The sequence below is a fragment of the Cibotium barometz genome, chromosome 40 (genome assembly GCF_041138505.1).
Source record: "Cibotium barometz isolate CiBa-2024 chromosome 40, ASM4113850v1, whole genome shotgun sequence".
In the NCBI taxonomy this organism is placed as follows: Eukaryota; Viridiplantae; Streptophyta; class Polypodiopsida; order Cyatheales; family Cibotiaceae; genus Cibotium; species Cibotium barometz.
The window spans coordinates 47,869,110-47,883,596 of record NC_141085.1 but is presented as its reverse complement, the minus strand read 5'-3'; the positions used below and the strand labels follow the sequence as shown (position 1 = coordinate 47,883,596).

General features: G+C 45.4%; 1 protein-coding gene across 1 annotated transcript in view; it reads left to right on the top strand.

Annotated features, from left to right (window-relative positions):
* The window catches only part of LOC147615585 (uncharacterized), an 82,305-nt gene extending 80,406 nt beyond the window's left edge, over nucleotides 1-1,899 (top strand). The window contains exon 3 of the mRNA XM_086779697.1: nucleotides 1,100-1,899. Within this exon, the coding sequence (XP_086635823.1) occupies nucleotides 1,100-1,762 (663 nt within the window). The 3' untranslated portion in view covers nucleotides 1,763-1,899. The remainder of the gene's footprint in view (nucleotides 1-1,099) is intronic.
* Nucleotides 1,900-14,487: the final 12,588 nt, after the last annotated feature.

Here is a 14,487-nt window from a genome sequence, read left to right as displayed (position 1 = left end):
TTGATCTCATTTTGACGTACGGTGCCCCCCCAAACCCTAACCCACTAAGTGAGGCTCAATTGTATTGCATGGCTTTTTAAAAAAGCATGTGGCCTCTTCAGGGTCGTATCAACTTGGTAAACATGGCTACATCTCAGTTGAGCTTCATGTTATTTGGGGGGTATGCTTTGGATACATTGTCCAAACACCACCAATGCACATCATGATGCCGCTTACAATGGAGATGTCTCCTTTCTATTAGCACCGTCAAATAATTCTCCGCCCTTCACAAATTCCAGTCCTTGTATAGTGGGTTTTGGTTTCGCCAATGACAGGGAAAAGATCTTGGTCATCATCACGGCGCGTTTAAAGTGCAAACCTCTAAAGTCTGCACGGCCATAGCCACTACTGACAACTAAGCTACTTACGCTGTAGCCATTACTCACCCACCTTTATAAGAAAAGGAAAAAAAGAGAAAAAGAAAAAAAAACTCAAACTCTTGCAAGAAGAAACTCTGTGACTTCCGTTGACAATTAATGCAGACATGATTATATTTTTCAACAACGGGATCTCGATGGGGCCTCTCCCTTGACGACGAGAGGCCGGTGGTGGCCAGCAGGCGATGGCGACGTCCAAAATAATCCACAGTTAGGGAAGGATTAAGGCAGGCGTCAAGGAACGCCTTTTGAATGCGCGCGCGCTTAGTCGCCAACAAAAGCAGTCATGAGAAAATAATCTGAGGAGGAGGAAGATCTTGCAGGTTGGATCCCACGACGTCCAATAGTGCTGAGCGGGGACCCCCAGCTGGACACAACTTACGCGTCGATATTCTTGCGATCAGCGGCAGCAGCTATAAAATGCAGGTGGTGCGCAAGAAGGAGTGCATCATCTCAGCTATCATCAATATATCATTCACATGGCCAGAAAGCAAGCGTTGCTTCTGCTCCTCATGGTGGGGACGTCCCTACTTCTGAGTGAGGCCGCCCGGGAGGAGCCCGTAGACAAGCCAGACGAGACGGGAGCTGGCTACTACGCTGGTGGTGGTGGTGGCCACAGCAAGTCGGGATCCGAAGGGGGAGGATACGACCATGGCGGAGGGTACGGGGGTGGCGGGGCTGGCCAGGGTGGCAGTGGCTATGGCAGTGGTGGAGGCGGCTACGGCTCTGGCGGTAGTGGCTACGGCCAGGGTGGCTCCGGCTACGGTGGTGGTGACAAGGGAGGCGGCTACGGCAGCGGCGGTAGTGGCTATGGCCAGGGTGGCTCCGGATACGGTGGTGGCGACAAGGGAGGCGGCTACGGAGGGGGCGGCTCTGGCTACGGCGGGGGCGGCTCTGGATATGGTGGTGGCGGAAACGGAGGCGGCCACGGCAACGGTGGCAGTGGCTACGGCACTGGGGGCAGTGGCTACGGTGGGGGCGGCTCCGGCTATGGGGGTGGCGATAAGGGAGGCGGCTACGGCGAGGGGGGCAGTGGCTACGGCGGGGGCGGATCCGGCTACGGGGGTGGCGATAAGGGAGGCGGCTACGGCGGGGGCGGCTCCGGCTACGGAGGTGGCGACAAGGGAGGCGGCTACGGCGACAGCGATGGTAATGGTAATGGCGGATCCGGCTATGGTGGTGGCGACAAGGGAGGCGGCTACAACAACGGAGGTCATGGCTACGGTGGTGGCAGCGATAAAGGAGGTGGCTACGGTAGTGGCGGCATGGGATACGGTGGCTACGGGCACGGAGGTGGTGGGGGTTGGAAAGGAGCTGCAGCCTCTGAAACGGAAGTCGGCCATTGAAGCAAGGTGACGCCGAGGCCCTACGTAGAGTTAGGCTTGCTTGCCTTACTCTGCGCAAGTACTACGATGCAATGCATATACGTCCCAGCTCAAGATCGAGAGCTCTTTATGAAATAAGAATTTGTCATCGTTTTCAAGCTGCCTACGTTATTAACATGCTCATATAAAAAGTGTTGTTATTACGTTATATTAACACCATAGATAAGGTAGACTACTACGCTCATTAGTTTGAGTCTCACGGCTCCCCCCCCCCCCCCCCCCCCCCAAAAAAAAGGTGTAGTTTTTGTTTTTTTTTTCCAACCCAAAGGCAAAGTTTACCCTTGAACTTGAAAATCAATAGAAATCATACAAATATCAAGATTTATAAATAAATAAAATGTACAAAAAAAAATCCTTTAAAATTCTAATCGTCGTGATTTTTGAGTTTTAGTCGAAAAAATGACACTACGAATTGGGTTATGTGAGCACTGGTTTGAGTCTAAGCAACACTAGCTAAACTAAATTCTAATATTTTAAGGAAATCAATAATAGGAAGAGAGAGAGAGAAAGAGAAAAATAATAATTTCATGGCTTTCAAAATGAGAGAAAATACAATCTACTTGTCCATGTTAAGAATGTGTCATTATTAATGTTAATGCCACTTTTTGAAATATTGTTACTTTTGCACTATTATGTCCAAGTCCCAGGGGGGGTTCGAAATTATGTAACCTTTGTGTCGAAATACATATAACATTAGCAATGGAGAGGTATTTTCAAAATCCTTTGTTGTATGTTTTAAGAGGTTGGTACCCTTCTTGTAGATGTGATGCCGATAAAAAGTATTGTATGTTTCAAAAGATCTGTACCCTTCTTGTAGATGTGATGCTAATAAAAAGTATCTCTTATGAATTTTTCTTTTTGGGTTTCAAACCCCTTATATGAATGGACAATTTTTTGAGACCAAGAATTAAAAATAGTCCTATTGTTAAAACCTTGTGCTATTCTACCATTTTTTTTAAATTCGAGATCTATGCGTTGTTTACATTTTTCTAAAGATGAACCCTTGGAGATCTATGCGTTGTGAACATTTCTTTATAGCGGTAGCTGTCCCAATTATAACACATGAACCAGCTCAAGATCAAGAGCACTCTATGTAATCAGAATTGTCATCATTTTGCAAGCTTCCATTTGGCTGGTCATACTTTCGCACGTGTTTTTGCATATAAAAGGTGGTTACATTACTAACATGAGATGAAAGTAATGGCATTAAACTTCAATGCTCTGTCATCCCTAGAAATAAATGAACCTAAAGTAGGTGGTGAGGTTGAGGCCCCAAGTGGGAATAGTAGCTAGGCTACCGAGTCCGAGCCAAGTGGGCTGCTCCATGACCTATGGGGTCCTTGTTTGCGACGACGACGATCTTATGTATGGTACGTGAATTTGTGCTCGACCTTCCTTTCCGACTGGATTGTGTTGTTGTAGATCATGTGGCCATCGACCTCCCAAAGCAGCTCCACGCCAAGTGGGGAGAAGTCGATGGTAATGGCATACCACCCCAAGAGCTTGGTTGGAAGAAGGCAGGAAAACAACTAGCAAGATTTTGGCTAGCTGCAGAGGAAACAGTGGGAAATGAGAGGGGCCCTTTGTTTTTATAGTATTTTACTTAGGAACGTGCATACGTAGTGGGTACACACGTTTGCACGCCAATCTCAAGAACGTGCATATGGAAAATGACATACATATGTTTGGAGCTCCATACATACATGCTAAGGTGTGAAGACGCGTGCCAGATGGAAACGTACATGTGCAGATGGAAACGTGCATGTATAGATGGAAATATACGTGTGCAGATGTGAACATGCATGTATAGATGGAAATACACGTGTGCAGATGTGAACATGCATACATAGATAAAAACATGCATGCGCATCTTGAACTTTTTTTTGTGAATGCCTGAGGTGGTCGTATTCTAATCACTGGCTCAGTGATGGGATGTACCATGGGCCAAGTTTTCACCCACTATGGTTCCCCATTCTTAGATGTACCTAGACCATCAGGGATTAGAGAACCAATTTACATCAATAGTGGTGGTAACGCAAGCGGACTCTCTTGCACAAGTCTCCATCATGTTGCTTTCTTATTTGCACACCAACACAATTGCTTTCCTCGACTCTTTTTATGGTTTCCTTGGCATTTTTCTATGGGATTTTTTATTTTTTGATGAGTGCCCTTCTCTATCCTATCTGGCGAGGGTGAGATACTACCTGCTTTTTGGTCCACATGGTAAGACTTGAGAGGGAGGCCACTGGTCATAGGAAAGTGGGTGGTGAAGGGCTCTCTATTGTATTATAGGCAACTAAGTTTGAGGTGGAAGGAATATTAAGGCTCGGGTATGTTTTAGAGGGTCTAAGGGCTCCATGGATTGGTCAATTTTGTCCTTGCCCTTTGCTAGGTTTGTGTCAAGGGTTGTTGTGCTATGGGGAACCTTGGGTCACAAAATATCACCACATTTGGGGACTTCATGAGTATGCAAAATTGCCTATCATGCTATATATCATTGGAAAGGTCGAAGAGTAGATTCCAAATGTCCAAACTCCACTTACTTCTACGTTGATTTGCAAAAATTTCACCATGAGCCCATTTTTGTAGAGAGAGAGAATGTGTACAAATCCTTAAAGGGCCCAATTTGAGTCCAAATTTCTTCTAATGAAACCTTGTGCTATTAAACATTTTTTTTAAGCCGATCCCTTGGAGATCTATGCTTTGTTTACATTTTGTGAACAGTTCTTTATAGAAGTAGCTATTGCATTTACAACACATGTACTAGCTCAAGATCTTGCAAGAGCTCTCTACGCAATAAGAATTGTCATCATTTTGCAAGCTTCCATTGCTAGTCATACTTTTGCACACATTTTCTTGTATAAAAGGTGTTTACATTATGAACATGAGATGGAAGAAATGACATTAAACTTCAATGCTCTTTCATCCATAAAAAAGTCAATATTAAATAATTTGAAAAAAATCTCATATTTTGGGAATCAATCACTTCATTTAATTTTAGATATATCTTAAACATGCCAACTCCAAATTTGTCGAAGATTGTAGATCTATATTCTACTCTTCAAGATCTTTCTAATGGTATGTCACATGCGGGGGTTTTGACAAAGGGTCATTGTATTAAATGTTATAAAGAAGGAAAGTTCAACATGTATACTACTTTTGACTGAAGAAGCATAACTTCTGCATGAAAAAAACCAATGCATAACCAGTGACCCCTATTCTTTTAGGGAAAGAATGCTGTGAAAATACTAGTTTCGAATCCTACCTCATCACCGGTATTCTTCTAAAGGCATTTCTACTATGAATGGTTCTAATTTAATTTTGTGAAATTGATCCTTGGTTCTTGGCATTTTAATGATCTCATCCATGTCACGCATACAGAGCTTTACTGAGCTTTGCACATCTTGAAACCTACTTTGATGATCTCATCAGTTTTATCTGCACAAACAAACCCCTACTTAGACATTGAACATGTTAATTGTTTATTTGTTAAACAACCACACATTTTTTCCCAGCCACACTATCCAAAGCTATTCAGCTCAGAGTCACTCTTGCAAAAGCCTCAGCATCTCCTCATTAAACTGACATGGAATGAACATATGTGCTATCCTTATTGACATCCCACTTACAATGCCAAATTTTAAGGCTGTTTAATTGGTCCATAGGATTTTATGCATAATTAATCATAGGAGACATGAATTTCTTTGGTGGAATAATGGGAGACCATATTTTGGGTGACAAGATAGATACCTAGAAGATTCTTTTTTTGCCTGGGCCACTCTTGCAAGGACGGGTGACCATCTAAAAGAGCAGAGCACTTTGATTCTAATGCCATCGCTTCCAAATCATCTTTGCATAAAGAAATACATCGTCTCTTCTTTAGCAAGCTCTCCTCTAGCACAACTCCACCACAATATATCTCTACAACATAGCTCTGTTCAGGACAAAACCCTGTGATGAGACCATCAATAAAGCCTTTGTCGATGAATTCTCTATTTTGGCCACTAGAGCCTGAGATGAATACATTTTTTGTGAGAACCTTATCAATGGCCTCAAGCTTGTCAACCTTGCTGATGAAAAGAATAACAGTTGCAATCTCAACTATTCCAGATGTCCAGGCATCATCTTTTTGTGTGTGGATCACGCCAAATTCATAGTGCACCTTTGTTGACTGGCTAGAAATCCCTTCGATAAGCATTCCAATGGTGATGAAATCAACAAAACACACAAGAATATATTCATATTGTGAGTTTAGTGTGTTTAAAGCAAGTGCCAACTTGGAGAAAAATTCTGACGAGAGCTGCTCCTTTGTACGATGTAGGTCCATGATTGCCAGTTGAAATGGTACATGCTCTTCACTACAGAAGGCTATAATCTTTGTCATGTCAAAACCCACCCCCCCTAATTTTCCAAGGAATAGACTCTTGTTGAGATACAATACCCATAGATGCTCTATATAGGTGATTCAATAAAGTTACTACACTTTTTGGAAGTGAAGGATTTTTTTTGAACGATTGAGAGCATCCCTAACAAAGGACTGGCTGTAGCTCCTCAATTGATTATACTCATACTCTCCTAGCTTATATGTCTCACCCACCTGTTCCCAAGTCATCTTTTCCCTTGTCAGATCAAAATAGAAGGCAGTTATTGCATCTTTGAGAACTCGATCTGTTTTTAGCTTCCAAGCCATCTCCTCCATATCCATTCTTTGATGGGTTTGCTTTCCCTTTTTAAGCAATATTCTCTTGTCAAGAAGTGATGTTTGAATGTCCAAAACTTCACTCTTTTGAAGGCCTAAAATGCACCTAAACAACGTTGGGCCTAGTGTGACTGTTCCTGGTGCCTGCTAAATTTGCCCACTCTTCAAAGTTGGAAGTTTGGGATTTTGATCAAGACCTTTAGTTTGAGTTTCGCCCTTAGTATTTGGTAGCAAGCCTTTTGCATAAAGCCTCATGATCTTAACCCAGTTCTGCCATACATTATCATCACATAGAAGCAAGTGTAAATCATTTTTGACAAAATTCTTATGTAGTGTGTGCTCCGTGGTCTCCACAAAGGCCTGCAAAGTAAGAAGTAAGAAGTTAGCCCCCTCACTATAGATATCACAAAATATTAGGAGGAATTATGCATCTATGGGTTTTCAATCATTTGGAGCTTATGCTCAAACTTGAGTTTGAGCCTCACTTGATGCAGTAGTGCTAAACTAGTATATAATGGTGATGCTCGATCTTAGGTTTGAGCATCACCTCCGTATGCAAATCTAGCACTTGCAAGTGAGGCTCCAACTTAAGTTCGAGCCACAATTAGATATGCAAGTGCTACACCATCATAGAGAGGTGAGGCTTGAAGTTCAATTTCAAACCAAACTATTAAGTTTATGTAGTTTGAGAAGAAGCCTTACATGCATCTTTCTTATGCTACTGCTATACTTAAAACTATAGATCTATGAAGAAGTAAAGAAGAAGTAATGTAGGTCTATGATTTACCAAGATATAGCAAAGAATGAAAAGATTACCTTCCAAGACTCGTCCATCTTGGGTTGATTGACACGAGGCAAAGGTTTACTAGGACGACCGTTTGCATGCCATTGTGCTCGAGCTTATAGAAGTTGATCGAGGAATGGCTCCTTTTACATTGTTCGCATCCTTGGAAATGTCACGAGAAATCTTGGGCGGGCAATTTATAATTATCTTTGATCTCCTGAACTTGAATTGCTGACGCAGTGGAGGGGTCACTTTAGCCATATTTAGAGCTTGCAAGCTTTTTGCAGCACTAATGGAGTGTTGACCAGAGATAATCCAATATTCAACTTTATGAATATCTTCTTTTGCGAGTTTATCAAGGGGTTGTTTTGTAGCACGATTACATGGCATCAAAATTGCAAGTATCTCCTCTTGCTTTGGGTCCTCAATAAAGTCTTGGGTCAAAATACGAACCCAATCCTTATTTAACCTTCTATACACAGTTTGAAGGAGCAAGATAACATTTCATCACATCAATGCTGAAGACCTCATTTAGACCAAAGGGATAATATCCCTTCTTTATTTCTAATGAGATAATTGCTTTGCTGCCCTTGTTTAGAGTCTCAACCTCCATTAGCTCATCATCGGACGCATCTATCTCCTTTGAACCACTTACTAGTTTTGTCCTTTGCCTCTTTAAAGAGATTTCTTGAACCTTTGTAGAGTTCTTTGCCTTTCTCTTCTTTGCAAGTGCTTGCTCCTCTTCTTGCACCTGAGAGCCTGCCATGTTATTGTGCTTATATCAAGGACTTTTATTTTGTCACCCTCCTTTTTATGTTTTGAAGAAGTTGCACTAACATTTGTAGATGCTTCAAGTGCACTCTTCACTATGGCCCTGCCTTTTTTCTCTACAATTTTCCTAACTTGAGTGGTTGTTGTCTCCTTTTCAGGTATGGACTTTTTTCGTGAATCCAAAGCCTTCTTTGCATGCCTCACTACTTTCACCAGGTCCTCCACATTATCCACCCCTGAGTCTTCTTGATTAGAAAATTCAATGATCTTCAATCTCGGTTACAATAGAATTGTCCTTTCCTAGTTTACTGCCAGTCATGTCTGCTGGGTGAAAAGTTTCCAATGATAAGCAAAACTTATTTGCTTTTGTAGTTTCTCCTTCTGGCAATACAGTGCATGTGAAGCATGGGTTTGCTCTTGCGTCCACATCATCCTTAGCGCCTACTACCACAATCCCCATATCTCCATATGATGTATCACCTTGAGACAGAAAAAAATGGAGGACTCCTTTGAAGTTTGCACTAGCATCGTAGCTATCCACAAACCATTTTACTCCTTCTTTGTTACTCAATTCGAAGGTTTTATCCACCTTAATTCTAGGAGTGACACTTTTAGCTTGAATTATTGTTTCGAGAGCATCCAGAGTAAAGCTTGGTGCACCATGTGGTTGCGAGGTAGCGGGTGCTCTGCTAGCTTCCATTCCTGTGAAGCAAAAAAAAAACGTTTCAAAACCTTAGAAAAAAATGGATTTAAATGCTACATATCAAATCAAAACCTATCAAACTTAAGAAACTTAATGCATGCTACAAAAAGTTTTCTTGAATAGAAAGGGCCTCACTTGCATTTACTTAATCTATACAGAAGCTCGACTTAAGCTGGAGCCTAGATCCAAGTTGTGCACTCATATGCTAGGGGTACGCTAGCATAGAGGGACAAGCTCAAACTCAAGTTTGAGCCTTAAGGCGAAGTTCCATGTATGGGAGGCTTGAACTTAAGTTGGAGTCTTAAGGGGCCGGGGTGCACTAGCATGGAGAGCAAAGGCTCAATCTGAAGTTTGAGCCTTAAGGGACCGGGATGCACTAGCATGGAGAGCAAAGGCTCAAACTCAAGTTCAAGCCTTGAGGCCAGAGTACACTAGCATGGAGAACAAAGGCTCAATCTGAAGTTCGAGCCTTAAGGCCAGTGTACACTAGAGCATCGAGAGCCAAGGCTCCAACTCAAGTTCGAGCCTTAAGGCCCCGGTGTACACTAGCATGGAGAACAAAGGCTCCAACTCAAGTTCGAGCCTTAAGGCCAAGGTGCACTAGCATGGAGAGCAAAGGCTCAAACTTAAGTTCGAGCCTTAAGGGGCCGGGGTGCACTAGCATGGAGAGCAAAGGCTCAATTTGAAGTTCGAGCCTTAATGGACTGGGATGCACTAGCATGGAGAGCAAAGGCTCAAAGTGGAGTTCGAGCCTTAAGGGGCCGGGGTGCACTAGCATGGAGAGTAAAGGCTCAATCTGAAGTTCGAGCCTTAAGGGACCGGGATGCACTAGCATGGAGAGCAAAGTCTCAAACTGGAGTTCGAGCCTTAAGGGGCCGGGGTGCACTAGCATGGAGAGCAAAGGCTCAATCTGAAGTTCGAGCCTTAAGGAACCGGGATGCACTAGCATGGAGAGCAAAGGCTCAATCTGAAGTTCCAGCCTTAAGGGGCCGGGGTGCACTCGCATGGAGAGCAAAGGCTCAAACTCAAGTTCGAGCCTTAAGGCCAGAGTACACTAGCATGGAGAACAAAGGCTCAATCTGAAGTTCGAGCCTTAAGGCCCAGTGTACACTAGCATCGAGAGCCAAGGCTCCAGCTCAAGTTCGAGCCTTAAGGCCGGTGTACACTAGCATGGAGAACAAAGGCTCCAAGTCAAGTTTGAGCCTTAAGGCCAGTGTACACTAGCATCGAGAGCCAAGGCTCCAACTCAAGTTCGAGCCTTAAGACCGGTGTACACTAGCATGGAGAACAAAGGCTCCAACTCAAGTTCGAGCCTTAAGGGGCCGGTGTGCACTAGCATGGAGAGCAAAGGCTCAATCTGAAGTTCGAGCCTTAAAGGATCGAGATGCACTAGCATGGAGAGTAAAGGCTCAAACTCAAGTTTAAGCCTTGGGGCCAGAGTACACTAGCATGGAGAGCAAAGGCTCAATCTAAAGTTCGAGCCTTAAGGCCGGTGCAAACTAGCATCGAGAGCCAAGGTTCCAACTCAAGTTCGAGCCAGTGTACACTAGCATGGAGAACAAAGGCTCCAACTCAAGTTCGAGCCTTAAGGGGCCGAGGTGCACTAGCATGGAGAGCAAAGGCTCAATCTGAAGTTTGAGCCTTAAAGGACCGGGATGCACTAGCATGGAGAGTAAAGGCTCAAACTCAAGTTCAAGCCTTGAGGCAAGAGTACACTAGCATGGAGAGCAAAGGCTCAATCTGAAGTTTGAGCCTTAAGGCCGGTGTACACTAGCATCGAGAGCCAAGGATCCAACTCAAGTTTGAGCCTTAAGGCCGCCCGGTGTACACTAGCATGGAGAACAAAGGTTCCAACTCAAGTTCGAGCCTGAAGTTCGAGCCTTAAGGCCGAGGTGCACTAGCATGGAGAGCAAAGGCTCAAACTTAAGTTCGAGCCTTAAGAGACCGGGGTGCACTGGCATGGAGAGCAAAGGCTCAATCTGAAGTTCAAGCCTTAAGGGATCGGGATGCACTAGCATGGAGAGCAAAGGCTCAAACTGGAGTTCGAGCCTTAAGGGGCCGGGGTGCACTAGCATGGAGAGCAAAGGCTCAAACTCAAGTTCGAGCCTTAAGTCTACTAGAGTACACTAGCATGGAGAACAAAGGCTCAATCTGAAGTTCGAGCCTTAAGGCCAGTGTACACTAACATCGAGAGCCAAGGCTCCAACTCAAGTTCGAGCCTTAAGGCCGGAGGACAAAGGCTCCAACTCAAGTTCGAGCCTTAAGGTCGGTGTACACTAGCATTGAGAGCCAAGGCTCCAACTCAAGTTCGAGCCTTAAGGCTGGCGGGGTACACTAGCATGGAGAGCAAAGGCTCAAACTCAAGTTCAAGCCTTAGGGCCGGTGCACTAACATGGAGAACAAAGACTCAATCTAGGTCGAGCATTAACACATAAGTTCTATGTAGGGGAGGCTCGAACTTAAGGTGGAGTCTATATCCAAGTTGTGAACCCTTATCATTTAGATTATATAATGTGCACAAAGATCAGTTTTACAGGTTCTCGACATATGTGAAGATACAAAAGAGAGCAGCAAGAGGTGCAAACAATCTACGACGAGCAACGATTGACAAATGGCACACTTAGCGTGCAATCAAGTAAGCGTTTATATCGGTGTAGACAATCAATTAAAGAAGGACTTACTTGCTGTGTAAAGTATTCAACTAGACGAAGGAACACACGAAACGCAGATGGGCGCACGAAAGTCTCCGATGTCGCACAGTCTTGACGGATGCTTGAAGTATCCGCCGATGGCGTGATGGTTCTGCACGAAACAGAGGTCGGAACAAACGCAGACGTGCAGATTGCGGGAGGAAAAGAAACTGTTAGAAACGCAGGGCTGCAGAGACACAGAAAGCCTCCAAGATCCAAGATTATCGCGCACAGAGAACAACTGTTTAAAATGCAGGGCTGCAGAGACACAAGAAGCAGAGATTATTGCGAACAGAGAATTGCTCCAGGGTGCACAGCTTTTTGTCTGGGTGAAAACGCGAGGTCGGCCATCCTTGTTTTTTTTGGCGAGGGAAGCGAAGGAGGAAATTTTCTTTGGTGCGATTGAGGTCGGTGAGGGAAGGCGAAGGCAAAAAAATTTTTAGGGTCGACAGGGAATTTCGGCGGGGTGCGGGCGGGGGGGGATTTCGAAATTCGGCCGTTGGGGGGAAGTTCGAATTTCGAATTTTGTTTTGGGGGGGAGTTCGAATTTCGAATTAGGGGGGGAAGTTTGAATTTGAATTTGGGGGGGGGGTGTGGCTGCGCGTTGCGCCGGGAGAGGAGGAGGGGGTGGGGGCTGGTTGCGCCGGGAGAGGAGAGAGGGGTGTGGGCTGGCGTGTGCGCCGACAGAGGAGGAAGGGGGTGGGGCTGGTTGCGCCCCGCCGGGAGAGGAGAGAGGGGGGTGGGCTGGTGGCATGTGCGCCAACGGAGGAGGGGGTGGGGGCTTGGTTGCGCCGGGAGAGAGGGGTGTGGGCTGGCATGTGCGCCGACAGAGGAGGAAGGGGGTGGGGCTGGTTGCGCCCCGCCGGGAGAGGAGAGAGGAGGGTGGGCTAGTGGCATGTGCGCCAACGGAGGAGGGGGGTGGGCTGGTGGCATGTGCGCCAACGGAGAGGGGGGTGGGCTGGTGGCATGTGCGCCAACACGGAGGAGGGGGTGGGGGCTGGTTGCGCCGGGAGAGGAGGGGGGGCTGCGCCGGACGGAGGAGGCTGAGGGCCGTTGGGAGGGAGAGGGGGGTGGGGCTGGTTGCGCCGGGAGGGAGAGGGAGGTGGGCTAGCGCCGGGAGAGGAGGCTGGGGGCCGCCGGGAGGGAAAGGGGGGTGGGCTGGCGTGTGCACCGAGACGGAGGAGGAAGGGGGTGGGGCTGGTTGCGTCGGGAGAGGAGAGAGAGGGGCGGGCCAGCATGTGCACTGACGGAGGAGGAAGGGGCAGGTCGTGCACCGGGAGGAGGGGGCGGGCCGTGCACCGGGAGGAGGGGGCGGGAGAGGAGTGGCAGAAAGTCGGGTTTCGGTTTCGGTTTCATTCCCCAGGCCCAAGCCCCAGGTCCCAGGTCTTTTGATAATAGTTACTTACACTTTTCATTATATACCCATCTTCACCCACAGCCCACTTGCTCTATGGGATTATCCTGGCTTCCCTCTCTATTCCTACTTACTTGTGTAATAGACAAGGCTCAAACTCAAGTTCGAGCCTTGAGCTTGACCTTGAGCTTGAGATTTCTTATTTTCTTCCATCTTTCCCCATACACCCAAATATACTTATGAACTATGCGATTAAAAATTCAACTAAAATCTATATAATGCACAATGGCTCATTCCCCAAGCCCAAGCCCAAGCCCAAGCCCACGCCCACGCCCAGGTCCCAGGTCTTTTGATTATAGTTACATTCACTTTTGGTTATATACCCATCTTCACCCACACCCCACTTGTTCTATTGGATTATCCTAGCTTCCCTCTCTATTCCTACTACTTGTGTAATAGACAAGGCTCAAACTCAAGTTCGAGCCTTGAGCTTGACCTTGAGCTTGAGATTTCTTGTTTTCTTCCCTCTTTCCCCATACACCCAAATATACTTATGAACTATGCGATTAAAAATTCAACTAAAATCTATATAATGCACAATGGCTCAAACTTGAGTTTGAGTCTCACGAAGGAGAAGAGTCTCAAATCCAATGTCCCTTTGCTCATTTCCATGTCACATTCTCTTCACTAGAATATCATTTCTCTCTATTGCTTTCTCTTTGCCTTTGCTGCTGTTGTAACCACTCACCTTTGCCTTTTGTAGCTATGAAACATTGATGGCTAATTGACACCATATCTTGACTCAATATCCCAATGAAACGGTGTGGCCAGATGCAGAGGGTGATGAAGCCTACCTCTTGGGAAACTAGCATATACATGAGGTGAGGATTATCACTTCAATTGGGACCTCTTAATAGCAAACTAGCATATGAAGGTGAGGCTCAAACTTTGGTTGGAGCCTCCAAGCAAACTAGCATCTGTGGGTCAGGTTCAAACTTTACTTTCAGCTTCCTAGAAGCGAACTAGCATCCGCAGGTGAGGCTTTAACTTTTGTTGGAGGAGCCTACCATTCTAGCTAACATATGCAAACTAATATATGATGCAAGTGAGGATGATAACTTTAACTAGAGCCTCCTAGCAAACTAACATATGATGGTGAGCCTCATGGAGCCTCCTACTAACAAGCTAGTATATGCAGGCAAAGGTTCAAGCTTTAGATGGAGCCTAGCCTCATGGAGCCTCCTACTAACAAGCTAGTATATGCAAGCAAAGGTTCAAGCTTTAGATGGAGCCTAGCCTCCTAGCAAATTAGCATTGATAAGTGAGATTCAAACTTTGGTTGGAGCCTGAACTCGTGTTAAGATTGAATTAAATTTATAGTTTTGTGTACTACCGCAAAAACATCGCTTCAGTCTTTCTTATTGAGATTTTAATTTTCTGAGGGATTGCAGGGTCTAAAACAAGGTGCTTCAGTGTTTCTCATTGATGGTTCTGCAAGGAAGGCACGTGGGGTTATTCATGCCATTGATGCATCTCAAACATGTGGTTTTCAATTCATTGGTGAGACATGTGTAGCAATACATGTTCAATAAAGCTTTGATGACACATTTCTCATTCCATTTGCCACAATGGATGCAAGAACAATGTCTCAAGTAGTTGGAAGCATCATCAAATGGCCATTGGTC